Source organism: Rattus norvegicus, chromosome 13 (genome assembly GCF_021556685.1).
Source record: "Rattus norvegicus strain SHRSP/BbbUtx chromosome 13, alternate assembly SHRSP_T2T, whole genome shotgun sequence".
In the NCBI taxonomy this organism is placed as follows: domain Eukaryota; kingdom Metazoa; phylum Chordata; class Mammalia; order Rodentia; family Muridae; genus Rattus; species Rattus norvegicus.
The window spans coordinates 104,032,457-104,059,992 of NC_141546.1; the positions used below are offsets into that span (position 1 = coordinate 104,032,457).

General features: G+C 51.2%; 1 protein-coding gene across 2 annotated transcripts in view; it reads right to left on the reverse strand.

Annotated features, from left to right (window-relative positions):
- The window catches only part of Smyd2 (SET and MYND domain containing 2), a 41,409-nt gene extending 14,708 nt beyond the window's left edge, over window positions 1–26,701 (reverse strand). The window contains exons 1-5 of one of the 2 annotated variants that reach the window (XR_015635154.1): window positions 26,428–26,701; window positions 14,484–14,547; window positions 5,941–6,051; window positions 3,549–3,609; window positions 2,700–2,824 (exon numbers count right to left, since the gene is read on the reverse strand). Coding sequence is in view for 1 of the 2 variants with exons in the window: in NM_206851.1 (NP_996733.1) it covers window positions 2,700–2,824; window positions 3,549–3,609; window positions 5,941–6,051; window positions 14,484–14,547; window positions 26,428–26,600 (534 nt within the window). In the remaining variant the exon portion in view is untranslated. 2 annotated transcript variants of the gene reach the window in all.
- Window positions 26,702–27,536: the final 835 nt, after the last annotated feature.

Here is a 27,536-nt window from a genome sequence, read left to right on the forward strand (position 1 = left end):
ACTCAATCCCAGAGACCAGGGCTTTCCTAAGCTGAGGACTTTGCACAGCCTGTCTCTTCATTCCTGACCAAGTGCATAGCTGCTACTTTACCAATGGCTGCCAACCCACAGTAAATACAAGTAATTGGGATTTTCTTTCATTCAGTAAAATTTCTTTAAGCACGAACTCCATTCCTAGGTATCACTGGCTAAGTACTAAGAGAAATAGCTTTCTCCTGCTGGATGCCTGCCTCAGTGTGCTACCACAATGGCCGACAATAAATGCTTGCTAAACCAGAGTGAGAGGGAGATTAAGGAGAGATATCAAAACAGATGGAGGGATGCCCAGCTCCCTGGCCCTTGGGAACTGAGCCCTTGATCCGCTCATCTGCAGCCCCTCCACTGTGGCAGCCCTGGCTGGGTCAGCCCTACTCCATGCCCCCAGGGTGTCAGGTTGACATCAGTGTCTTCATCCCTCTGTCCTGCCCTTATTGCGTGGGAGTGTGTGTTCGTCTTCTCCCACAAGCCCGAGTGTAATCACTCTTCCTTCTGGAGGCTTGGGGACGGTGTTTGAGCCAGCCTTCCCTCCCTTCCAAGATGTCCCGGAGAAGAGGAGGGGACTTGCACATTAAGAAAGATGCGTGGGCTGTGGTCCTTTTTTCCAGTCAAATCAGGCATAAGTGCCTCGCTGAAGCTACTCTCGTAATTAGCATTTAAACTAGACGTAGGCTGCGCACCAGAAATATACTTCTCAGCCACACACAGGTTCGGAGTGACTGAAACACAGCTCAGAGGCCTGCAGTCGCCTCCAAGAACCGCAAAGGCTCAGGAGTAGGACAGCACGCAGACAGCTGGGGGCTGAGGTAAGGTCAGAGGGTAAGGGGGTATGGGCTACACCTCCTGCTTTAGCATTTCCTTCAGGGGTACTGAATTCCCCCCTGAAATCCACACATGAGTACATGAGGGGAGGGAGCTCTGGATGTGGCTCAGTGGGTGAAGCGTTTGCCCAGAATACAGGAAGCCCTGGGAGTGGTGGTGCTGGCGTGTAACTCCTGAACTTGGGAAGCGGAGGCAGGCTCACACATACACATACCTCATGTGTGTTCCCTCACACATACATACACACGGCTCATACACACAGATACCTCATGCGTGTTCCCTCAGACACACACATGGCTCACACATACACATACCTCATGTGTGTTCCCTCACACACACATACACACGGCTCATACACACAGATACCTCATGTGTGTTCCCTCAGACACACACATGGCTCACACATACACATACCTCATGTGTGTTCCCTCACACATACATACACACGGCTCATACACACACATACCTCATGTGTGTTCCCTCACACACACACACAGCTCATACACGCAGATACCTCATGCGTGTTCCCTCACACACACACATGGCTCACACATACACATACCTCATGTGTGTTCCCTAAGGCACACACATGGCTCACTTCATTTTTTCACACATGCACTTGGCTGTAACATGAACATGTAATGTCTCACGTGAGCGCTGTGAGCCAAGCACATCGACATAGGGAAGACCCTCTGGCAGGTGTCACGCTGTTAAAAGGGGCAGGGGTCTACATTCCCACAGCTTGTGACAACTTTACTCTCTCAGGTAAGCATGTCCCGGTGAGGAAACCACCCCCCCCCACCCGTCTATCCCTTACCCACACCCGTCGCCTTCGGGTGTCTCGGTGATTTAATACTGACAGCATTTAGATTTGCTCCAGAAACTGTCTGAGGGGTGCCTAGGTTAACCAAGGAGCGAAGGCTTACCCTCAACATGCGTGGCATCGTGACATGGGCAGGAGGCTGGACTGAATGAATGGTGAGGTGCACAGCAGCCCTGATGCTCTCCGCAGCCCCAGCCGCCCACCCCACCGCGGCCTGTACCGTCACGAGCCAGGATGAGCTCCTTCCTAAGTTGCCTGTGGAGCCTCATCACAGCAGTGGGGCAGGAAGGAACAACGGATGCTGGGGCGAGTGTGCTACGAACCCAGCAAACCCGGGTGTGGGCACGAGGAAGACGACCTTCTTCCTTCCACCTGAACATTTGTAACTGGAAGCCGTGACTTCCTGTACAAGGAGTAACTTTCTGATTACGATAGTCATGTGTTGAGATGTACACACTCATGGGTGTAGCTGCGTAAACACTAGGTGTGGATAATTCACTGGGCCATTATAAGTGGTTCTCACTGGAGCTGAACCGAGGAAAGACACAATTCTCCCTTGCAGGTGTAACAATGCTTAGCATGTTTTTACCGTGTGGTGTGGGTATGTGTCTCCATGTGGGTGTTGTTTCTGTTGCTTTCCATGCTTTCTGTTTTATTTTACATGTATGAATGCTTTGCATGTATGCACAATGCCTGCCTGGTATCCCTGGGGGTCAAAAGAGGGCCTAGATCTCCCAGAACTGGAGTTGCAGATGACTTTGAGCCAACACATGGGTGCTGGGAACCAAACCCAAGTCCTCAAAAGAGCAACAAATGCTCTTAACCTCTGGGCCATCTCTCTGCCCTGGTCTACCTTGACTTTTGAGGAAAGGTCTCTCATTGGCCTGGGCAAGCCTGGGTGGGCTGGTGAGCCCCAGGGCTGAGCCTGTGTTTACTTCCCCAGGGGTCCAGGGCCCTGTCAGGTAGACGTCCTGGTGAGTGGCTGTAGGAAGGTCTTCCCAGGGGCTGGCACCCTTACCTGGGCAAAGAGCACCACAAGGCTGCTGTGGTCAGGGAACTCCAGGTGCTTGGAGTAGAACTGATGGAGCGCCGCGATGTCGCTCTGGATGAGATCCTTCTTCTCGTTGTCTAGCTTGTCCAGATCTGCGGGAAATGACCTGTCACCAGAGACCCTGGGTCTTTCCTGTTATACACAGCATGGCGGGCGGGGGATGGGGGGGCACCATGACCAGACGCGGAGATTATTTCCCCGTGACTTGGTGTAACTGACCAACTGTCTCTTCCTCCATCACTCATGAGTGACATTCCAACTGACCATGAGCCACAGTGAGGAAGAAGGATATAACTAACTGTAAATGACATCCAGCCTCAGTGTCCCTCACGTTAGGCCCCTGGGATCTGGGTCACGGTTACGCAGCTGGATAGCCCTGACTTACTGCCTTTTGGGAAGGCCATCCAGAGGCGGCTGAGGAAACAGTTTAGTTGGTAAACTGTCATGGCCAAGGTTGTGCTCTGGCTTCCATACAAACCTGCATGCATGCACGGACACATGCACGTGTGCACACACAGATATGAGTTCTGCATGCATGCACAGACACATGCATGTGTGCACACACTATATTTCCTGGACTGCAGAGCTGCTAGGACCCAGAACTATCCAGAGTGCCAGGAGCAGGAGAGGGATATCTTGGGGATTCCAATGCCCCTAGTCATTTCCTGATCGATTCATACACTCAGGGGAGAGTCAGGGTTAAGAGCATTTGTTTTTGAAAGTTACTAAGAACAAGTTATTTCTGCCCCCAATACTGCCGGATGCACATTAAATCTGTGACTAAGATAAAAGTGTGTCATTAGGAGGAATACTCACGTGACTCAAACTCCCTCACGGCCAACAGTTTCTCTGAAGGTGTCCTCTCTGGGTGCATTTTCTAGTAATCGGAGATAAAAATCAGAGAGGAATGTTAGTGCCCAGGGCACATGAAGACAACACAGCCATGTTCAAGGAAGAAATCTACTTGAGGAGTCCACACTTGGTGCTGAGTCTGTCCGACCTCTAGATCCAAAGGGCTTATTTTAAAAGCTTTTGAAAGGGTCCACGGTATCCCTAACACCCTGACACACCGCACACACAGTAGGCTCAGAAAGCTCATTACAGAAAAGAACGGGGCCAGAAAACAACTTTTTAGGGCCCTGACTTGAAAGGATTGAGTCCACGGACAAACCATACTATTTATTACTTCTCCTTCTAAAAAGGAACAAAATGAAACCCCATCCATTTCCCGCTTTTCTTTAAGCATAGGCTAAAATGATCTCAAATTCCACATTTCAAAAGGAACACTCTGGGTTGTATCTGCAAGCCCAGCCTCACTTGAAACGCACGCTGCCTTTGTTCTAGACACCCTGAGAGGACCTAACAATAGCAGACCCACGAGGCTTTGAGAACATGAATAAACTTGGTGTTGACAAGAGTTCAAACGCTGAGCTCAGGAGCTGGCCTGAGGCCTGGCTTTGTAATCTGGCCATTCAATGTGGGGCTACAGGTGGCTGGTCCGGCGGGCGCCCTCGCCTCCTCCTTAGCATGTTAGGCTTCCCTTGGGTAGTTGGTCGCCTGTCTCCCCTAATCCTTTGCGGGCTCCTAGAATACAAATGGTCTGGGTTTTTTTAATCACCTATTCCTACAGGGATGAAAAGGTGGTGTGGTACCTTTTTATTTAACAGTTGATTAGTGGTAATTATAACGGAAACTGAAGGGAACCTCTCAACTTGCCCCAGCTCTCCGACTGCTCTCCCAGAAGCCAAAACCACAGTGGACATCTTCCATTCACAAGGCACACTTCTGTAAGAAGTCATCCTACCCAGGAGCGGCGGGGTAGCATACATGCTCCTTCTGAGACCTTAACAAAGCACTGCCAGAGACCCTGGGAAGGCAGGGGAGGAAGAGACTGGTCTCCCAGTGGGCAGGACTTGATACAATCTGAAGGACCGGTTACCCCAGACCGCACCAGTCATACCCACCCCTGTTCCTTGTTCTGCCAGAGACCATTAATTCAGAGAGCTGTCATTTAAGAAGGGGTAGTTGGCCTTCTCCAATAAAAACCACCCTCGGGGCTGGGGATTTAGCTCAGTGGTAGAGCGCTTACCTAGGAAGCACAAGGCCCTGGGTTCGGTCCCCAGCTCCAAAAAAAAGAACCAAAAAAAAAAAAAAAACACCCTCATCTCTGGGTCTTACTCTGCGGGCGACCCCTGCTCTGCTTACTCAGAGACAGACGTTTTAGTCACCCAACCCAGCTGAACGCAGGGGGAGATGACCTCAGTGTTCTAGAATGTTCTACTGCTGTTTACACATTGGGGATCCTGAATCTGATCTGGGGATAAGCATGCCAATCATTACAATCATACTCAGATTAAAACAGCAGCAGCAGACTGGAAGGGGAGGTGGGAGCAGGAAGGGGTGAGACAGCCAGAGGTGGATGAAGTAAAGCTTTACAACTAGCCTGCTGCTCAGAGGCCTTGCTGCCAAGGCACCCGGACACAGACAGCAAGACCTCTACCCTCCATAGACACGTTGCCTCCTATGCTCCCTTACAGTCAGTGGGTCACAAAGAGAAGCCCCTCACCTCTTCCCACTGACTTCAGAGCCCTGGCCTTTGCAGGGGAGGCACGCAATTCTCATGTGCATGGGAAAGGCTGAACACACACCATCAAACAGTCCTGAGACATTTCTGGAGGAATGCACTGAGCAGCTCCTCTCCACCTCCCGTCCCTCTTCTCCTCCTCAGCCTGGTTCTACTCTCACACTCCTCTTTGTCTGTGCAACATCCCTGTGCCTCCCCCTGGGTCGTTACCATCTACACATGGGTGAGCAAGGCGGCAGAGGTACAGAATCCCTTACAAGAGAGGGGACGGGTGCCTCCACACATCACAAACAAAGAGGGGAACACAGAGCTTCCCAGACCAGTCTGGTTCATTGGAAGCTCTAGGAATTTCTCATGGGTCTGGTCTTTCACAGTTCATACTGTGTCCTGGCCATGCCTTTCTGTATGAACAAATCCCGAAGAAAGCTCTGCGTTGAGCAGCTACCGCCATGCTCCTCTTCCGGGGTAAGAGGGAGGTGCAAGCAAAGCTTATGCCCACGTGGTTCCCACCACGCGTGGGTGTGACCGCAGCTGACATCCAAGGATGCTCAGCCTGGCTCGGCCAGTCATCGTTGTGACCTTTAATAAAAACCCAAATAGCAGAACACTCTCACGTTTCCTCACCTGCTTGGCCAGGATCCTTGCTGTGAGCCGCACAGTCTCCGAGGGATTCCAGTTCTCCCCGAAAACAACCATGGAGGAGCACTCCAGCTTGTGCAGGGGCCAGTCTTCTTTCTGGGTAGGTTTTAGAGAGGGAAACAGTCAGTACACAGCACATCATATACTAATAGATACAGAGAGGGAGACACACAGACACAGAGATATACACAGACACATACACAGAGATACACACACACACAGACACACACGCACACTCACAGACATATACACACATACAGACACACAGACTAAGGCTTGAAGAGCTCTGCAGTGTGTCCCCTAGTCAAGGTCAAGTAGAACATGCTTCCTCTTGGAAAGCTCACAAACTAGAAAGAATGACATCCGAGAAAAACGGATAGGATCCTTGCTTTGATCCTCTAACTTTTGCCTTGGTCAAGGCATTTTTGTTGTTTGGGGATGTTTTTAAGGGTCTCATGCTGTAGTTCAGGCTGACCTGGGATAGAAGCCCAGACTAGACTTTTCTTCATAGCAATCCACCTGCCTCAGCCTCCTGAGTGCTGGTACGATAGAAGTGTGAGCCGCCATACCTGACTGCTTCCTTTTTGCTTCCTGCTGGAAGCCCCACTCCTTCCTACAGTATGTGCGGGCTGAGACCCAATTGAGGGCAGGGGACCTGGACAACAGGCCTGTCTGCGATGCTGGTAGTGCTTTTCCAGTGCTGGACTCAAGTCAGGACAAATAACTGATAAAACTCCCATCACCACTGATGTCACTGCTGATTGATTTAAAATCAAAAGCAAAGAAGAAAGAACAGTTCTGGTGGGGGTACTGGGAGAAAAACAGTTTTGATGGAGTGCTTGCTGAAAAACGGAAGGGGTCAAGGAAAGCAGCTATCTCGCTCAGTTCCGACACAACCTAGAGTCTTCTGAGAATGGAAACTTTAAATGAGGAATTGCCTTGATCAGTCTAACCTGTGGCTGTATCTATAAGAGACCGTCTTGGTTTATGATTTCTGTGAGAGGATCCAGCCCACTGTGGGCGGCACCATCCCCAGGCAGGGAGGTGGGGGGCTGAGCATGAGCCCGACCAAGCCAGTGAACAGCTTTCTCCATAGGTTCTGCCTCAGTGCCTGCCCTGGGTCCTGCACCGAGTTCCTTCTATGATGGGATAAGACCTCAAGGAACAAGCCAAACACTTTCCTTCCCAAGTTGCTTCTCGTCTGAGTGTTTTATCACAGTGAGAGAAAGGAAACCCAAGCAGTGGCAGAAATGGCAAGGGATCTGGAAGGAAGGGCTGGGGTGAGGTGATTGGAAGTAAAGTTAGATGCTTGTATACTTTGGGAACCCAGGAGTACGGTTGTGTCCACAATGGAACTGGTCTAGCCTGTTCTACCCTCTGCCTTCCCCAGGTCAGGAAGCAGCAAGTCGACAGAAGCCAGAAGCCAACAACAAACGCCTGGGGTGACCCTGGATGTGACACTCACAGTGACCTGCAATGCTGGCCAATCTTTCTATCCTGCCCTCTGGGCTAGACTCAGGCTCGGAGATGAGTCACAGGTTAAGGGGTTTGCCCATGTGAGCTCGAGGACCTGAGTTCGAGTCCTGGAACCCTTGTAAAACAAAGGTGACCGAGGTGGTATGAGTGTAATTTTACCACTGGCAAGAGAGATAGGCGGATCCTTAGGGACTAACCAGCCAGATGGCCCAGCCTAAGTGGCCAGCCGCAGGCCAGTGACAGACTCCGGCTCAAGACAAAACAAAACAAAACACAGATAACAAACAACAACAAAAAACCCAAGGTGGACAAGTCCTAAAGGATGGCTCCCAAATTTGACCTTTAGCATGCATGTGCGTGTGCTCGCGCATATGTGTGCATGTATGTGTGCTCATGTGGGTGTGCATGTGCATGGGTGTGTGTGTATGTGTGTGTATGTGCGCTCATGTGCGTGTGCATGTGCATGTGTGTGTGCATGTGTGTGCGTGTGTATGTGTGCATGTATGTGTGCTCGTGTGCATGTACATGTGCATGTGTGTGCGCATGCACACACGCACCTCCCTTCCGCCTCCACATATAGTGGTGAGGTACAGAGACTCAGCCCTCTTTACCATTAGGACCTGTGAGCCTGCTCTGCCAAGATCACTGTCCCGCCTTTAGCTGAATACTAGCTTTGGTTCCTTGCCCTATAAACACTAGAGAGCAGGGACAGGGTCTCAGCTCAGAACCATCCATGACTCCTCACCGGGCACAAAAGGCCCTGTCCTCAGCATGACAGGCAAGCTGTGGGGACTGTTCTCCTAGCTGGCCTTCCCTCCACACTCTCCTGACTCTCTGTTGCCATAGCACCATTCTTCCTCTCTCTAGAGAGCCCTTGGGCCTGCAGTATTTGCTGTCTAACGCTATCTCCCTAATTGTCTTATGACTCCCTGATTCCTGCTGGTCTCGTCCTCTGCTCCTCTATGGTCAACATTTCAAGAAACCTGCCTCAAGCAACCAAAGAGCTGTTCCCTTCACGCTCCCTTCTACTGCTCCGTAGTTCTTCCCACTACCGCACATCAGCCCGCATTAGAATAAAGACATCTCCCCTGCTTTATTCAGTCTGGGCTGCTGGTGACATTCACAGGACACTCAGCAGATGGCGCTGCTGAGTGACTGTCTCCCTGCTCCCTGGCCTTCCCTCCACTGAACCCCGTGGGGAAGACAAAATCAGTCCCCGTGATTTACTGCAGCACCTGACACATCCCTGTGGCTCAGGTTCTGTGCCAAGATGCTCATGGAGTTAAATAACGCCACGCCCGCTATGAGGAGAGCAGGGACGGGGAGAAGACGGAAGGCACGGCCCTCGGAGCACGGAGGCTGTTTTTAGCTGGAGTCTGCACCAGGGAGCACAGGGAGGAGGGACTACAAAGTCCAGCAGACTCCTCTGCAGCCAGGGTGGCCACAGGGCACCTGTGACAGCTGAGGACAGGTGGCAGCAGCAGGTACATCACAGAGGAAGTGCCACTGGGGCTCCAGGAAGTCAGCAGAAAGCCTGCATTAAGACCGACAGGTTCTCATGGTCTAATATGCCATTAACGCCAGCACTCGGGAGGCACAGGAAGGTGATCCCTGAGTCTGAGGCCAGCCTGGTCTACGGAGTGAGTTCCAGGACAGTTAGGGATGCAGAGAAGCGTGCGACTGGTTTCTTTGATTGAGAGGGGCTTGGTGTGTCCCAGGCATCAGCACTTATCAAAATTAATCAATTGTATCAATACAACATACTTATTCATATAATTAATTTAAAATTAATACTCGTGCACATAGTGCATCGCACTGACTTCCATGATGGGTCTATCATCCAAGGAAAAGGAAGCTCACTGAGCGGAGCCCTGCGGCGAACGCTGAGGCCCTGAAGCAGAACGGCCACCAGCCTGGGACTCTGAGAGACCCCCATTTAGACTCGGCTCAGCAGCAGCCATGACAGTCTGTGCGGCCTCTTAATCCCTCTGCACCTGTCTTCTAGGCTGTAAATAACACCATCCTCCCGTTACTTAGCAAGTCTGGGACTCCGAGTCTGTGACTTCAAACCTTCTAACAGTGATAATCAGACCAAGGCCTGAGCCTGTGCTGCATGGATGGACGCCTTCAACCTGGACAGTGGGATTCACTCATAGACTGACGCCTTCAACCTGGACAGTGGAACTCACTCACAGACTGGGTCTTGCAGGGAGAATGCCAGCAGCCAGCCCACAAGAGGCATGTACAGCAGTGCCTGGCCCGTGTCCACTCTTAATTAGTGTTAGTGATTAAGCCAGCCTTGCTGCTGACACCAGAAGAAGGGAGAGGAGACGACTGTCTGACCTCGAGCAGTTTCTGACTGTGTCAGAACAGGAAGTGCAGAACTCAAGCAAGCAGCATCGGTCTAGATTTGCCACCACGGCGGCTTTGGTCCATCTGGGACTCCTTCTGAAGGGTGAGGTGAGAGACGTGGATTATGGGAAGAGTGGCAGACACGTCTTCCAACGACACTGCTCGTTTTTATTTAAAAAGACTAAGGCCTGAAGAGATGGCCCTGCAGTTGAGTCACTGACTGCTCTTCCAGAGGATGAGTTCGATTTCTAGCACCCACAGGGTGGCCCATAACTGTCTGAGACCTCAGTTCCAGAGGATCTGATGCTCACTTCTCGTCTCCATGAACAACGAAGTAAAATTTTTTGAAAAAAAAAATAGAGGGAGGGGACAGAATCTGGTAGAAATATCGGATATTTTGAACAATTGTTTTTCTTGGCTTTTTGTTTGTTTTAGGAAATAGGGTATCATGTAACCCAGGTTGGACTAGAACTCCCTAGAAAGCCAGGGCTGGCCTTAAACTCCTGCTTTCCCTCCCAAGAGCTAAGATGACAGGTGAATGACAAGCCTGGCTTTCATGGTGCTGGGGACCGACCCCCTCAAGCATGAGGTACCCTAACAACTGAGCTACACCCCATGAACTCAACTCTGTATGCCCTGGGGGCACACTCCTCTACCAGAGGCCATCTGCCATAGTCCAGTGTGGGAGAAATTGTAAAGAAATAATTAACAGTGTGCAAAAATCTAAAAAGGCAACTGTGTACTCTTTTAAAAGTAGTTTTCAGCTTTCCTAAGTTTTCCCCCTAACGCTACCTTTGTATCCCCTCAAAGGTGACAGCTGGCTGCAATTCTTACACAACATTCTTCAGATACAAGCTCACTTTCCTGAGAAATAATATACGTGCTCAGAAAAGATTCAGAAACACTTGCACCCAAGTATATGCCACACGTCTACTCCTTGAGGGATAAGGTGTCTGTCTATCTGTCTGTCCATTTGTCTATAAATGTCTATCTAAATGTCTGTCTGTCTGTCTATCATCATCATCATCCATCCATGTATCTATCTACCTATCTGTATCTCTAGACTACGCCTCTGAATTCTCAGTAATGAATATATTGCTGATATGATAAACTTAAAACATCAGTCCATGGAAAGTAAGATGTGGTGGGTTTCTTTTCAAACTGCAAGTTCACTTTGTACCAATATAATAAGCACAGGAATCTGATTCCAGTGCAGGCACAAGGATGCTTCTGGGCATGATGTGGAAGTACCATCTCCGTGGGCACCCACACTGCGGGTGGGGGAACTGTCTCCCTGGTTACACACACACTGAGTGGAGGAACTGTTTCCCTGTGCACACACTGTGGCTGGGGGAACTGTCTTCCTGGTTACACACACACTGCGGGTGGGGGAACTGTCTCCCTGGCCACACACACTGAGTGGAGGAACTGTTTCCCTGTGCACACACTGTGGCTGGGGGAACTGTCTTCCTGGTTACACACACACTGCGGGTGGGGGAACTGTCTCCCTGGCCACACACACTGAGTGGAGGAACTGTTTCCCTGTGCACTGGCCACACACACTGAGTGGAGGAACTGTTTCACTGGGCACACACTGTGGCTGGGGGAACTGTCTTCCTGGTTACACACACACTGCGGGTGGGGGAACTGTCTCCCTGGCCACACACACTGAGTGGAGGAACTGTTTCCCTGTGCACTGGCCACACACACTGAGTGGAGGAACTATTTCACTGGGCACACACTGTGGCTGGGGGAACTGTCTTCCTGGTTACACACACACTGCGGGTGGGGAAACTGTCTCACTGTGCACTGTGCGCACACGCTGTCAATGAGTGAAGAGAGGAGAGGTGCCGAGGGTGCAGCTGGGCCTCGGGATTGGCTTGGAGACCACAGTGGGCTTCAGTAGCACTGGCCCGGTGTCTGGACCCATTCGGGCCTACCCGACAGCGACGGGTCCAGTGAGCACTGGTCAGACAGTGAACTCCAGCCATGGCATTACCCTGCATCTCTACACATTTATTTCTCCTAAGCCCTCATGGCCATTCTGTTCCAATACACTGCTCCATACTCATTTAGTCCTTCTTTACCAAGGGTGAAACTCACTGTGGCCATTAGCATCTTTGTTCAGGAGATAGACAAGGAAGGAAGAAAGGGAGGGAGGGAGGGAGGGAGGGAGGAAGGGAGGGACAGAGGGACGGAGGGACAAAGAGGAAGGCAGGCATGTAGGAAGAAAGGAATAAATTTCAGGTTAAAAGTCAGTCTGCCACCTTGAGAAGTAAGAGTCTCCAGAAGCTAGTGCCACAGGTGCCACCCACTTGGTCATGTGGTACTTGGTAACAGACAGAAACTCACAGCTGCAGAGGGTGTCCCAGGCACCTGTCCTCAGACCGAGGGACCAGGAGGCTCCACTAGGGCTGCCGTAGCCTAAGGCCTCCAAACAGTCCAATCTGGGCTCTTCCCCCAAAGTGCTCCTCACTGACACCTCAGGAGCCCCCTCCAGCTGTCCTGCAGGGGCTGACTGTACAGTCTCTCAGCATACTTGACGGAGAGTAAGCATCCTGGGACAGATCCTAACTAATGAGCCTGCCCCAAGGGAGCTTTCACAGTCTGCAAACCAGGACCAAACCAGGACCCAAAGAACCACACGGACCGACACCTCAGAATCCCAACTTGGGTCAGGGTGGCTCACTGGAATATCGCTGCCTCCTGAGCTCTGTGGTAATGTGTTTAGTCAGTGTGCCCAGGGGGTGGGGATCACAGCAGCCACACACTGTGATGCTCTCTGTTGAACTCTGCTCACGCAGAAGGGTGACTGGTGTTATACTCAGCACCACTCAGCCACAGTGCTCCACCAGAGCCCTGTCATGCTCCCTACCAGCCATCACCCTAGGCTAGAAAAGGGCAAGCCTCCTTATCCTTTACACATGACTAAGCTACTCTCCAGTCAGAGTCACAGAAAATCTGCTCTGTCGTGCAGTCTTAGGTTATTTACAAGAATCCTCGTGGCTGCTCAGCGCGTCCACGGTTACCAAGGCCTCCCTTTCCCGCTCTGCACTACGGGCATGGCTGCCCTCACGTGAACTTGAGGAAAGTGTCGCCCACAGATGCCCTGTGACCTGTAAGAAGGAGCTTGCGCTGGCCCTTGGCCACGTCTGATTTCCTGCTCTTTCGTCTGCACTGTACCCCTCTGCCTTCTCTTGCTTCTCACACAGTGAGGAGGAAATGGGCTGCCTTTTCCAGATGTGTCTGACTCACATATAGAGACAGTCGCTTGGATGTCTCACAGTGAGCTGAGCACAGAGCACCTGCCCATGACAGGACAGAGCATCCAGAGACCCTGAAAACTGGACCATAGCTCACATCCATGTCCACCTCACTCACACTGGCCACCTCAGGAAGCCTGCCGAAGGAGACCAAGTGTGTGGCCCCCTGTACCACGGGAGTGTCACTTCTTGTGCAAGCACGTTGGTTCTACCCTGGCAAAGGCTGTTGTCCCTGGTACTCTATTATCAGCCAGGACACAGAGCTCGGCAGTGACTCCTTCCACTGCTAAGTGTTCTGGGTCTGAAAGCCTGAGGTGGTGACCCGAGGAAGTGAACAGTCACCAGAAGTGGAGTGGCAGAGGTGCTTCTGGACGGGGAGGTGCAGATCCTGCCACAGTTCCCCGCCACACCCCCCAATAGCATCAGCATCTGGTAAGGTGGGGTAAGAGAGTTCTGAAGGGAGGAAGGAAAGAAGGCTGTGAGGCTGGGGGGATGGTTTGGTGGAGAAAGCTCTCGCCTTCCAAGTGTGAGGATCAGAGTTCAGATCCCCAAACCCCGTGTGTGTGGAAGCTGGGTCGGTGTGGCTGCCCATCTGTGATCTCAGCACTGGGGAGGCAGAGACAGACAGGCAGGCTGGACCAGCTGGATCCACGAGTTCAATAAGTAAAACTGAGCACAATCAAGAAAGACACCTTTGGCCTCTACATACATGCATCCATGTGTGCACCTACATGCCTGTATATATACACATGTACACGTACACATGAGAGCAAATACACACATGCATATGTACCACACACGAACAGAGATTTTTTTTTTAAAAAGATGCACTTCCTCGTAAATCCTGCGATTCAGTGACTAGAAAGTTGTGAAGTGAGACCACGTCCCTCGCACTGACCCTGCAATACTTTTCTATGAAGGACCTTTCTGTGCACTGGATGTTTGCTGTAAACATTTGGGGACACCTTCTTAGTCACTCAGAGGTCTCACAATGACCTCATTTCTCTCTGTGGCTACTCCCTGTAGGATCCAACCCGAGCAAGGCTCAGCCATCACCCCTTAGTTCCGGAGTCCCCCACTCAGGCCTTACAAGGCACAGGCTTTGCTCACGTTCATAGCTGCAACCCCTTAGTTAGGCTGGGTTCTAACAGCCCAGTGGGGTGCGCCCGGCTGTTGGGGAATCGCTGCTTCCCACCTCTCTGCCATCACCCAAACTGGGCTGGTGGTGTCCTTGATGCAAACTGTGACCCTTGGCCTGGTCCCCAGCCACACCCAGCGCTGCGTGCAGCTGAAGCTGAGACCATCTGTCCCCGGCACCGCTCACTTCTGGGAGGTTCATGCTTACCTGCTCTGAATGCAGTGGAAATCTGTGGAACAAGAAGCCAACGACAAAGACCTCAGTCCCAGCCTCCAGACGAGGGCTGGCCCCGCACCTACCTGACACTCCACATCGCAGTAGAAGGCTTGCTTGCATCGTCCACATTTCGACAATCCTTCTTTCCTTAAACACAGAAAAGACAGGGCGTCTGAGTGGTGAGAGGCAGAGACTCAAAGCAGCTCACTGGGTTAGGCAGTAACAGACACCACCTGGTCACAGCCAGGGTTCCCTTACCTGACTCCCCAAGTGCACTTTTCCTAAGAAGGACCAGGTTTGGCCTTTCAGGAAGAATCCATCAAAGAGAACACACTCTAACACTTACCAAGACAGTCAAAGAGACCAGGCGTATGCACTGGCTCAGTGACCACAACCTGGGCTCTGCCCCCCAGCATCACCTGCAGTCTGGGAAGTCAGATTCTCTTGTGTCTTGTTTTCTGATTAATAAGAAGCCACAGGGACCAAGGAACACGCTGTTACAACCCATGAGGGAATGTCGGGATGCGGATGTAGGGCGTGTGTGTGTGTGTGTGTGTGTGTGTGTGTGTGTGTGTGTGTGTGTGTGAGCGCGCGCCTGCGTGCATATATGGCCAGAGGGCTTTCAAAAATGGTGAAGCTGCTGAATCGAACCACATGCTATAAGAATCTTTGGGACTGAAGAAATGGTTCAAATATTGACTGCTCTTGCAGAGAACCCAGGTTTGGTTTTCTCAGACCCATACTGGGCAGCTCACAACTGCTTGGAACTCTAATTCCAAGAACCTGGTGCTCTTCTGGCCTCCCTGGGCACCTACAGACACGTGACACACAAACTCACACATGCACATATACGCACAAATAAAATATAAATGCTTTTATTCTAAATCTTAATTTTGTAAAGTGAGGAATGACATCAAATAAGTCAGAACAAAGTTGGTTAAAACAAACAAAAACAGTTGTCAAACTGTCACCAGGGAGAGGCTGACGCCAAGGGCATTCCTGCTGCTGGAAGGGGGTGGGGGAGTCAATGCTGCAGTGGCTGTCATCCCTGCTGCAGTGTCATTGTCATCCCTGTTGTGTGTGTGGGAGTCCTGTCTGCCTGTCATTTCTCCTCTAACTACCTTTGCAGCCCCAATGGGCTGGCACCAGCAGGGGGCTGACACCTCCTTATGGAAATTGTCTCATTAATGCTTCAACATCCCCCTGCTTCTCACCAGCTCATGGCAGTCACCGTGCCCCTCCCTGATGGAGAGTGATCCAGGGAGGCCACCCTGAGAACTGAGCTACTACAGCGTGCAAGGAAGAGCCTGACTCCAGGGACCAACGGGAACACACAGGGGAAGAAAACACACAAATACACCAAGCTCACAAGCCTCAGCGGTTCAGGAAGGAACCCACTAATTCGGTGGAGTGATTCTCAGGCCTGGTTCACCGGAGGGCCCCTCTGACAGAGGAGAGCAACAGGCTTGGAAGTTGGCTGCTCGCCCTTTACACCAAGGCAGGAAAAGGTCAGAGGGCGCTCAGACACAACTGTGAAGTGACATGTCAGCGCCTGGCAAGCGGTGTGACCTGGGAGCCACGCCAAAGAGCACAGCAGAGGCAGTAAGACCATGGAAGGAGCGCTCACAATTCCTCCCAGGAGCCGGTCGTAGCAGAGAGAAGGTCCCCTACCCCCTGAGCAAGCCTTCAGAAGCCACCTTTATGGTTTGTTTTGGTCTTGTAGGAAAAAAGATCTGAGACCTTCCTCCTTGACAGCTTGACGAAAATTAATTACTTTTCTCAATAATCTCCTGTCCTACTCAGCTACCCTGTCCCTATCTGTTCAGTGGGGGACACTGGCCTGCTCCTCGGGGCCCAAAACAAAAGGGCTCTGAGAGCATGTTCTCCAGCAATGTATTGTGAGCACGCACACCTCCACTTCCTGCTCTGGAGGTAGCAACTGAGCCTAGCGAGCTAGCTGCCTCCACAGCAGGAAGTGAGAAGGCTACGGGGAAGGCTGCTAGTCAGGAAGAAACTCAACAGCGACCTGAACGGTCAGGGATGGAAAGGGCGGGGCGTACACAGCCAACGGATGCTCTGCGATCCCACGCATGGAGACAGACACAAACCCTTCAAAAGTCTGCAGTAGGGTGTTACGGAGTGCCGGCTATGCAAACATGACAACCCGAGTTCAGGTCCCCAGAACCCACATAAAAACCAGGTTGGTGGGGCACAGCTGTAACCCAGCTCTCACAGGGGGTTGGGAGTAAGACAGGTGGATTCTGGGAGATCACTTGCCATCCAGCCAACATGGCAAGAGATCTGTTTCGAAAGGAAAAAAGAAGGAGAGAGAGGGAGTGTGATAGGAGAAATCCAACTTCTGGCTTCTATGTGCAAATGCATACATAGGTAACTGCACATGCGCACACACACACACACCACTGTCATGTACACACCCTTGTCCTACGTAATTTTTTTTTGTTTTGGTCTCTGTGATAAAACACTGACCAAAAACAACTTGTGAGAGAAATGGGTTTAGTTGGTTTACCGTCTACCATGAAGGGAAGCCGGGTCTGAAACTCAAGGCAAGGGAGCTGAAGCAGAGACCATGGAGGGACACTGCCTACCGGCTCCCTTTCTCCATGCCCACTCAGCTACCCTTCTAATACAGCCCCGGACCAGCTGCCCGGGGAAGGCACTGCCCAGTGGGCTGGTCCTTTCCATCGACAAAAGCAACATCCGACAGACTTCCCTACAGTACAGCCTGATGGGGGTGGGGCAGCTCCTATGCCAAGGTCCCTTTTGCTTAGGTGTGTGTCTGGTTAACAAAAACTAACTTTGACACACATGGAAGAAGAAAAGGGTCTCATGGCTGAGCCTCAACCCAAAACTGACCGAGCTAGAACTTGCGCCATGGCGGCAGGTACATGTGCTTGGGAAAGACAGACTAGAGGCGAGGAGGCAGTAAGTCCTTGAGGATAACTGGCGGGAGTTTTTGAGGGGCTCTCTTTTCCAAGGGATCAGGCAAACACGAAAGAAGCCTGACCTAAAACTTGTCAAGTAAGTAACCTGTGGTGGATGAAAGAAAAAAATGGCCGCCATAGGCCCATGGTGCGGGGGAGGCACTATTAGAAGGTGTGGCCTTGTTCTGGTGGGTGTGGCCTTGTTCTGGTGGGTGTAGTCTTGTTGGAGTGGGTGTGGCTTTATTGGAGGAAGTGTGTCATTGGGCTTTGGGGCTTCAGAGGCTCAAGCCAGGCCTAGTGGCTCCCTGTCTCATCCCAATGCCAATGGATCAGGTTGTAGGACTCTCAGCTACCTCTCTAGCATCTGCCTGCCTGCTGCCATGCTTGCTACAATGATGACAATGGACTGACCTTCTGAAACTGTAAGCCAGCCCAATGAAATGCTTTCCTTTGTAAGAGCTGCCGTGGTCATGGTGTTTCCTCACAGAAATAGAACAGTGACTAAGATATAACCTGAATAAACTTCCAGGCGTGCAGGGGAGGCTGTGCCAAACGATAAACAAAAAGCCAGAGTTTCCTTAAAACCCATCAATAAAGGAGGCGGGTTATATGAGCAGCCCACTAATCACCTCTCATGGCCCTCACGCCTGGCCCTGGCTGCAGGGCAAGTGCCAATGAGTGCCTGTGCAGGGGTCGAGATTTTATAAATGCACTTTTTTAGGGGAGGGGGACGCAGACCACAATGCACATGTGGTGCTAAAGGACAACTCAGAGGAGGAGCTGGGTCCCTCCTCCACTCTGAGGATCCCAAAGACCAAACTACGGTTGTTAGATTTGGCAGCAGGTGTCTCTGCCTGTTGAGCTACCCCCATCTCCTCTGTAAAGTCAGGATCTCATGTAGCCCAGGCTGGCCTCCAACTTGCGACCTAACTGAGGATGGCCTGGTCTTCTGTCTCTACCTCTCAACTGCTGGGGTTACAAGTTCAGCCCCAGTTCATCCTGTGCTGGAGACTAGGCCAGCAGATTAATGCATTCCAAGGCTAATTCTTCAACTGAGACACATCCCCGAGTTCTCCAGAAGATTCTACTGTGCTTCTACAAGTCAGGACTGCATTCACACAGCAGGAGTGAATGGCCCACGGTTTCAGGATCTGCTGAAACAGTACAACAGAAAGAACTCCAGCAGCCGGTGTGGCTTCCAGAAGAGAACCCGAGCCTTCTTTCCCAGCTCTGATGCCCCAGTCCCAGGCAGGGTGAATCCAAGCCACCCTTCCCTCCACACAGCTGCGACGTCTGTCTTCTTTGGGGTTTGGCAAGCTGTGGGGTGGGAGCTGCAGAAAAAGTTAATACTTTCTGAACTTTGTTCCCGCCACTGCGCAGCACGAACACACACCTGGGACCCCAAAGGCTCGACAGGAAAATTAAATGTGCCAAGTTTTTAATGCCCTGCTTAGAACGACAGTAAATACTCAACAAGTGCTGAGCCTTATGTTGGCCCTTTAATTAGCCCATTTTGTGCTTGTATAATTTCTTTTACAGAAATATCCACTGCAAAAATATCTTCAGTACATCCACTCGGACGTATAACTACAGAGCTGGTGTTTCTGAAGCCTTTGTTTTATGGGCAAATAGGTAACTTTCGATGACTAGAAAGGCTCTTTGAACTTAAAAATGACTGTCCACAAAGAGGGACAATGGAACGTTATAGAAGAATGCAAGTATTTGATTATGAGTGGCGAGGGAACCAAGCATGGGAGGCAGACTCTCTTGTCGGTTTTCTCTATGGGAAGAAACACACTGGCTTTTTCTTGCTTCTAAGAGTCACAAGCGATCGGGATCAACAAGTTAGGCAGGTAATTAATGAGCCTGCTAGTTAGCCACTGCCACAGGTACTGTTGGTCCACATGAAAAGATCTGATCCTGTCCACTCTCTGCTTTCTGTTGGTGAAAGGAATGCTTACCCGGTTTGACCATGAAAGGGACGGACGGTCGGACGCTTACAGGGGGCTTGCAATAACAATTACTTTTAGCTAACGGTGACAAGTCTGCTCTGTCTAACAGAGGCTGCCCGGCCAAATGAAAAGGAGAAAAGGCAAAAGCCCAGCAGTGAGGTGCGACTTCACCAGAGGCTGAGATTAGACAATCAGTCCAAAGTTAGCCCTGTCCTGGCTAGGGTGCTCACACCAGCCAGGCCTATGGTCCTGTTGGTGAGGAACAAAGATGGACGCATCTGTGGCACGGTCCTATTATCACCGTGGTCAGGGGACCAGGATAGCACTCGGGCTGCAGGGCTTTGTGTGATGGTGAAAGATGTCTCCCTCATCACTTTAATACGTGAGGCCCGGGGATCAGGGCCCACACGCAGCAGGGGCTTCTTCCCAGAGCCCGCTGAACCTTCCCCTCAGCTCCGGCTTTGTTCTGAAGCTTGTTAAAAGTGTATCCTCTGGGGGAGGCAGGGAATATTTAGGGCATAAGGCAGCAACTAATACTGTAAGTTTCCCAAACTGTTGGAATGAAAGCACGCTGTACCCTCGGCAGCCTGAAGAATCCCTTAGACTTTCAAGAAACTTGACTCAGACCAAGTCAGGACTCACTGCTTGGATGCTGAAAAGAATCTGAAGATCTTCCCGTTCGTGATGCAGAAATGGAGATTTTGTTAAAGATATATTAAATATAGGTTTAAGCATGAGAGATAGGAGATAGGCGTTCAGGGGAGAGTGAGCCATGCCTGAGGGTTGAGTGTGAGCCGCTCAAAGAAGTCTGCCAAGGCAGGACGTCCCTAAGTGTGGGTCCTTAAGGGGAGAGTGAGTAGCGAGCTGTCTTAGCAAACACAGCGTGTTATATCCTAGAAGGTTCTAAGACACAATTCCCCTCTCTGTTCATTTTAGAAGTAGGATAAATGGCGGAGCTCTGGGAAGCCTGGAATGGAAGCATTGATCTGACAAGGTGAAACAGTGGCTTTGGGGGCTCAGCACGTGCCCTGTCTCCATAAATAGGGTTTCTTCTGGAAGGCCTAGAAAACTGTAGGTTTACTGCTGGGAAGGGATAGGGGCCTTACATCATCAGGCCAGAAGACCCACACCTGCAAACTGTCCTCTGACACACACTCCACTCCTCTCTTCTCCACTACTCTCCTTCTCCTCCTCCTCCTCCTCCTCTTCTTCTTCTTCTCTCTCTCTCTCTCTCTCTCTCTCTCTCTCTCTCTCTCTCTCTCTCTCAAAAAAGGACAGCTACACTGTCTCTTATACCCTTTGAGATGAAGGCTGTGTTGTATACAAGTATTCTCCTGGAATATTAGGGATCTTGGCTTCTTCTGTCTTTAATAGGTAGGCATCTATAGTCAAGTGCTTCAGAAATACAAATATGTTTACATAGGGTAAAAAAGGAGTCATAGGTTATACTCTCTGAGAACACGGGGCTAGTAACTAAAGTCCCTGACCTTTGAGGCTTGAAGGACATTTGATGCTATCACTGTAGATGTGTGGAAGTGACATCTAAGATTGTTCAGGCTCACGGGGAGTAAGTCTTATGGCAATGCCACCACAGAGGGACTAGAGGAATAGGGACCAGCAGCCATCTCTGTGAAGTCTCTGAAAAGAAAAGGTTCTTTAAATCCATGTGTATCTTGTGTGTCTGTCTGTCTCTCTGTGTATGTGTGTCTGTCTCTGTGTATGTGTGTCTGTCTCTCTGTGTGTGCGTGTGTGCATGTGTGTGTCTGTCTGTCTCTCTCTCCCTCTGTGTGTGTGTGTGTGTGTCTGTGTGTGTGTTTAGTATCCAAAGAAGCCAGAAGAGGGCGTCATTTCCCTCTGGAGCTAGAGTTACAGAACCGTTGTGAGCTGCCCGACATGAGTGCTGGGATCTGAACTCCTCTGGAAGAGTCACAAGTGCTCTCGACCACTAAGCCCTCTCTCCATCTCCAGAACTTTCCCTTTTTTTGGTCACAATTTCTGTCAAGTGCCAGGATGCAAAATTCTTTTCACTTGGACACTGTTAGACACCCTGGAGCTGGCCTGCAAGCCTTGGTGTGAAACACAGCTCTCCTGGGAGCATCCTTTTCTGTCTTCTGCAATAAGCCCTGTCCTCTGGGTACCAACGTACCCTGGGGAATAAGAACCTACACCCCTGTTATCACAGTGAGCACTCAATTTGGTCTCAGGATGCTATGAACTTACCCAAAATAAGCACTTAGGAATTTCAGACGCGTCCTCTCCCAGCAGTGCTCACCCAGCTCACTTTGACAGCATAATGCACCTCACCACTTCACAGGCAACAGCCACCAGGCTCTACATTAATAAATTGGTACAAGGAGTTGTACACTATTTTTAAATTTCTGATTGAAGATTTGAGGAGACCCAGCTGGATCCTCAGCACATGCGTGCCTTGAAAAGATGAGCTGTTTCTAGAACCTTCAAGACTTTTTTCCCCCTTGTATTATTTTCCTGCTAAATTGCATATTCTGGCCCTTCCAAGAAGTATGGAGAGACAGGATTTCTTTCTGTTCTATTGTGTCCCTGTGAACGCCTTTGCAATTGAAAAGGAAACCTCTGAGGGTGGCAAGCAGGGAGTCAGCAGAAGTGACACAAAGTGAGGTATGAGGCTTTGTGACAGCTCAGAGAGCTAATGAGGCCAAGGTCAGGGGTTCAACCCTGAAAAGACAGGTACTTCAGTCAATTCCCCGCCTGAGAGCTGCACCCCTAAACTAGTGCGGATTTTCTCAGGATCCACAGATGTGAGGGTTGCAGACGTGGGTGGGAAAGGCGCCTGTGAAAAGCTGAGCTTCCCAAGACAAGTCCCTGAGAGGGAACAGAGACCAGGGTACGGTAGCCTCCCATCAGCCCCAGAGAGGGCAGACCTGGACACCAGACAGCCGGTCCCCCAGGGAAATCGAGGGCGTAACTTAGCCAAGCACAAGCAGGGCGCCTGTTCTAGGCCTGGTTAGTTACAAGGGAGGGTCAGGACACACACACCAGTTCAAAGAGGTGGCCAAAGCCAGCTGTCTCTGCAAGGCTGGTAATGGCCTTTGCAGAATTAGAGTGGCCTTGAGCATCACATGAAAGACTGCCTGGAACGGGCCCTGGAATTACCTCCGAGGTGCAGGGGAGGCAGAGAGAAAGTTGGTCAAAAAAGAGTTGAGTTTATCTCCTTTTTATAGGAACAGGAAGAAGAGGTGATTAGGCTTAGCCCGGAGAGGAAGTCTACAGCACTGAAACAGTAGACACTTTCTCTGGCATTCCCCCTACTTTGAACACTAAAACAGACTCGATTCTCACCAATCCTGAGTTTTTCTGACGGTCACACTCAAGGCTGTAGACTCGCCTGGCCCTTTACGGAAGAACTGGAGAATTTAAAAAAAAATAAAAAAATAAAAAAGGACTTTTAAAGAACCTTCAACAGGGGGTGGGCGGCGGCCTACTTGTCCTACAAGAATGCTACCCAGAAGCCTCACACGTAAAAACAACACGAGAAATCCCATCTACACAGAGAGGTTCTAAGAACTAAAGAAAGATAAAGAGGTTACTCACAAACGTGGGCCTGCTAGACTACATGGAACTGAGGTGCATGGGTGGACATGGAGTGGATTTGCTCCTAGCCGCAGAACGCTCTAAGGTACTTAAAGTGCTCTCATGCTGAAAGAGTAAGGAGTCTGAGCTCCTGGAGCGGGAAGGTACTTTCTGAAGGAGCCCTGCCTTTGTGGGTGTAAGGCTGACTGGAGCTGGGTTTCAGGAAGCAGTGAAAACTTGCCCCATTCTCCTGGAAGATTCGGGAGGACGGCGGGTTTAGCCCTGTGTCCGTGAGTAGTGTTCCGCACACCCATCCAAGGACCCCCTCTACCTCCCTGGAACTAGAATATCTTATAAATATACGCCAGCGAGTCCGAAGACCAAGCTCAGCACACACAGGACAAACCAGGCTACGGACAGAGGGAACCTGCCTCCCGCTCTCTCCTTCGAGCGGCTGCGGGGGATGAGCGCTTGAGGGATAAGTTTACAAGCAGATGAACCCACTGCCCACAGACTGCCATGGTGGAAGGCACTGCCAGAAGCAATTCTCTTAGAGCAACGTCCTGTCTCTCAAACAGAGGAAGTGGTAACCCAAGAGTTCCTTACCTATAAACAAACGGACCCCACCAGGACTCCGTATGTGCCGCCCCTGAACCTGTGGTTCCCATGGAGCTGGGTTTGCTGGTGGTGTTTTGGTTTTTGCGACCTTAAGCTTGCTCTGTAACCCTCGATCTTTCTGCACCAGCCTCCCAAGCAGACCGGGTCCCAGGCCTGCGCCGCAAACATACACCTTAGTCTTGAGGGTCACTTTCAGAGGACATCTCTTACCTGTGTGTCTTCATCTTCATCATGCATTTAATAAACGGACTTAACAGACGAGGGGAAATCCTTATTATTATTGAGGTCCTTTATATAACTATGCCCACTAATGCCTACTTCGTGTCTTTCAGGAGAAGCAAGATGGACTGGCTAGGGAATTCACCTGGGGACAGGAGGGCAAAAATCTAACTGCTCATGACAGGACTTCTCATCCTCTCCGTTCTGTGTGAGCCAGACAGAGCACGGGGGCTCTGCTGCAAAAGTCCAAGAGGGCCTTCAGCTCTCGCCCACACTCAGAACAGACAACATCCTTGTTACACGGTGTCCCGGGAGACCTCAGTCCCCAGAGGCAAATGTTCTAATATATTCTAGTCAACACCTGGTTGCAGCTGGGCCTTCCTTTATGAAGCCAATGAAATCGTGTCAGAATGTCCAGTTATATATATGTGTGTGTGTGTGTGTGTGTGTGTGTGTGTGTGTGTGTGTGTGTATTTATTTAAAGCAGGTACAAGCAGGTGTGTAGGTGTGTCTCTTTTAAAAGCCTGGCAGAAAGTTAACTAGTGACCAAAACACGTACACAGACATACGGGCAGGTGGGCGGGCAGGCATGCATGTGCACGTATATATGAGGGGACAGCTCTCGCCTGGAAGTTACTTTTATTTTTAGGAGTTGCCTTCTAGCAGCTGAGGTAAGATCTGCATCTTCCCAAATGTCACCCACCAAGCTGAGAAAATGTGATACTAATTTAAAACTGGCAGAAAGAAAAAAAAATTCCTGGCACTAAGAATCCTAGTTTGTGGAGAGCTTTAAAAAAAAAAAAAAAGGCTACCGTTATTTCTCTGTTAATATAACGTGCTCGCTCCTGAAAAATCGTGCTTTTCTTTCCAAGTGAGTTAAATTATGGTACTGTGGCTGAGATGTGGCTGAGACCGCAGGAGGCTGGTCCGTCTTAAGCGATAACTTCTAGAACAAGGAGGGGGCGTGACACGCACCCCACTTGTAGAATGGTCCCAAGACGTCACAGAGCTGTTCGTCACCCCTTTAATACATAGGAACAGGCTAGGCCTCAGTCATACACAAATAGGAGACAGAGTGACGCAGTTTTAGAACGATCTAGCAAAACAGATTTAACAGAAACCACAGGGTGAGGTATGAAGATCTTTCTAGGCCCATGGATCTCATGAGTTATTTATTTATTTATTTATTTATTTATTTATTTATTTATTTATTTATGTATTGTGCAATATTTTAGTTGATTTCCAAGGACTCTGTTACATAAGCCAAACAGAAGAGGTTGGAGCAATGGAATGACTGCCTGGGGCAGCCCTGAGGAGGGAACTGAGGCAAAATTAGTGACACTGACAAATGTCAATGTGGGGGGCAAACTTTGCCACAAATGTCAGGGTACTCCTGGGGCTTGTGTGTCTGCGTACAATCAGGACACTCCCAACAGGAGAGAAGCACGTCTCAGCTGTCAACGCAGATATTTAATTTCAGGAGGAGAGACTGGCCACGAGTCCCTACTACGCACTGAGCAAGGCCCACACCTCTCAGCGCACGCTGTGGCTTCTGGCAAGCACCAGGACCCCTGAGGGAGGCCCCTTCTGTGCTGGGTGACCCGTTTTGCTCCTTTACTGCAGACACCCACACTGCTGCAGACTCCCAGCCACAGCGAGGCTCAGAAGATCAAGGGACCAGTCTCAGCAGCCTTTTTAACTTTGGGAAAACCCAATGCTCACTTCACTCGAACGTCGCAAAGTGGTGCCATGACCCTTTAGCTCTTGGCTCACCAATTCAAAGAGGCACATCACATACAGCCCTTCCGCTGCCCACGGCATGGTTCTGCGTCTAGTTCCTTTCCAGGTCCCCCCAAGCGGAAGACAGTTCTGGCAGGGAGTCGGGCCGAGATTACTCTAATATTCAGCCTTTGTCCATTCTTTTGTTGTCTTATTGGAGAATGAGGTACACCAGTCTGGGAGGCTAAGTGCAGAGAGCTTCGATGAGTGCTGGACTCAGACCAGCCCTCGAGAGGGACCCGAGAACCCCATGTTAGCTTAATCTATCCCACCATCTCCACTTCAAAGATGAAGGCACTGACCTTCAAAGCAAGTATGAGGGTCCCTTCCTCAGGCATCCACAGATGGCCTGGGGTAGGCTGAACTCTAAAGCCAGACCCCCTAGCTCAGGAAACTTGGGGAGCACAGGAGTGGGTGGGAAGTGTCAGTCCTGAGGCAGGCCAGGCTTCAGCCCCTAATTAGTGCTTTGTGTACACCCAGGTGCCCTTCCTCTCTGGGCTTTAGTTTCCCAACAGTAAAATGATCTCTTCTCAGCCCTTAAGATAAAGTGTGTCTGTAAAATGAAGAGACAGGGTGGGATGGCGGAGTACCTTTCTGCTCCACAACTACCTGAAGGCTTAGCATATGGGCGTGGACTCAGGACATATATGATGTACTACAAATATTCTCCCAACAAACTGTATCCCCCTCCCCCCCATCTACGGAGCCCAGTCTCATAGGCGTGCCCCATACCGTCCCTCCTCAAGGATAACCGGAAGGGTCCCCGGCTGATCGGGTTGTCACTTCTTGGGGGGTGGGGGAGCCGCCCATCTCAGCACAGCCCGGGAGGCCTCCGGACCACAGGGAGTCTAAACTAGAGCGGACACGCGTGGGGCGGCGCAGGTCCGGCTGCGGGGCAGGCCGTGGCTGAGCGGACGCGGCGCACGTGGCCCCGCGTGGCCCCTCCCTCCCGCACGGTCCCCGAGTACCTGGCGAAGCAGCACTCGCAGTGGTGGCCCCGCTCGCCCACGGTGAGCACGCAGGCGTAGGCCGGGCAGGAGAAGAGGAGGTCGCCCACGTGGAAGGGCCGCAGCGCACGGAGCCCCCGGCCCTTGCCCGCGCTGCAGAAGCGCTCCAGGCCGCCGCGGGCCTCGGCGCGCATGCTGGCAGCGCTGCGGCTGCGCGCTGCGGGGCACGCGCGTCACGGGAGGGAGGGAGGGAGGGAGGGCAGGTCTGCGGCGGCCGCCGGCCTTCAAGGAACTCGGCGCTCCTCTCGGGGCGGGTGCTGTGCCCTGGCCGCGCCCCGGAGCGCCGGGCGGGAGGGCGGTGCGAGGGTGCGCAGGGCGCGCGCGCGGGAGTCCGCCCGCACACGCCAGGCTGCGCTGCCCGGTGGGAAAGGCCGGAGTCCCCAACCGTCCAGACCACCACCCGCTGTGTCCGCAGACGGCGCCCCACTAAGAACTAAGATCCCGGCTAGTGGAGCAGGGGGTGAATGAATGTGGTTTGCAGTTGTTGAGCTGTGCGTGCAAAAAGCACAGTTCTCACCTCCCTTGGCTCATTCTGGAGCCAAGATGAGGGGCCAGGTTTGGGTTACCCCAAACTCTACCTTCCGATGTTGTAACAATTCGATTTAAAATGTCCATAATAACCAGACAAAGAAAATCATAAATCAAGACTTCAAAAATACATGCGGTGGGACCCCCAGTAAGCTGGCTGCAGAAGGGAAGGGACCTCAGCTATAGGCCTCAGATGCAGTCTGACTACATCTTAGCATATGGGTCGGTGTGAGCTTGTGATCTGATAATGTTCCAGACGGTTTTACCTGTTCTTCACAAGCTGGTAGGTTAGACACGGGGTAGGCAACCGGTAGCTATTAAGGGAACTGGAGAGGGCCCAAGAAAAACTGCCAGTAAGCTCCAGACCTGCGACATTGCAGCCTCTCCGCAAAGGTTGAAGTTCAAATCAGCTAATTAGCTTTACAGAGAGAGGTCCAGTGCCAGCTGCAGTTCTTTCTCCAGCTTTCGTTCACGGGGCAAATCACAGAACTGGGAATTTGGAGGGTGTAAATAAAATCCCTTTAATGATAAAATGCTCCTAT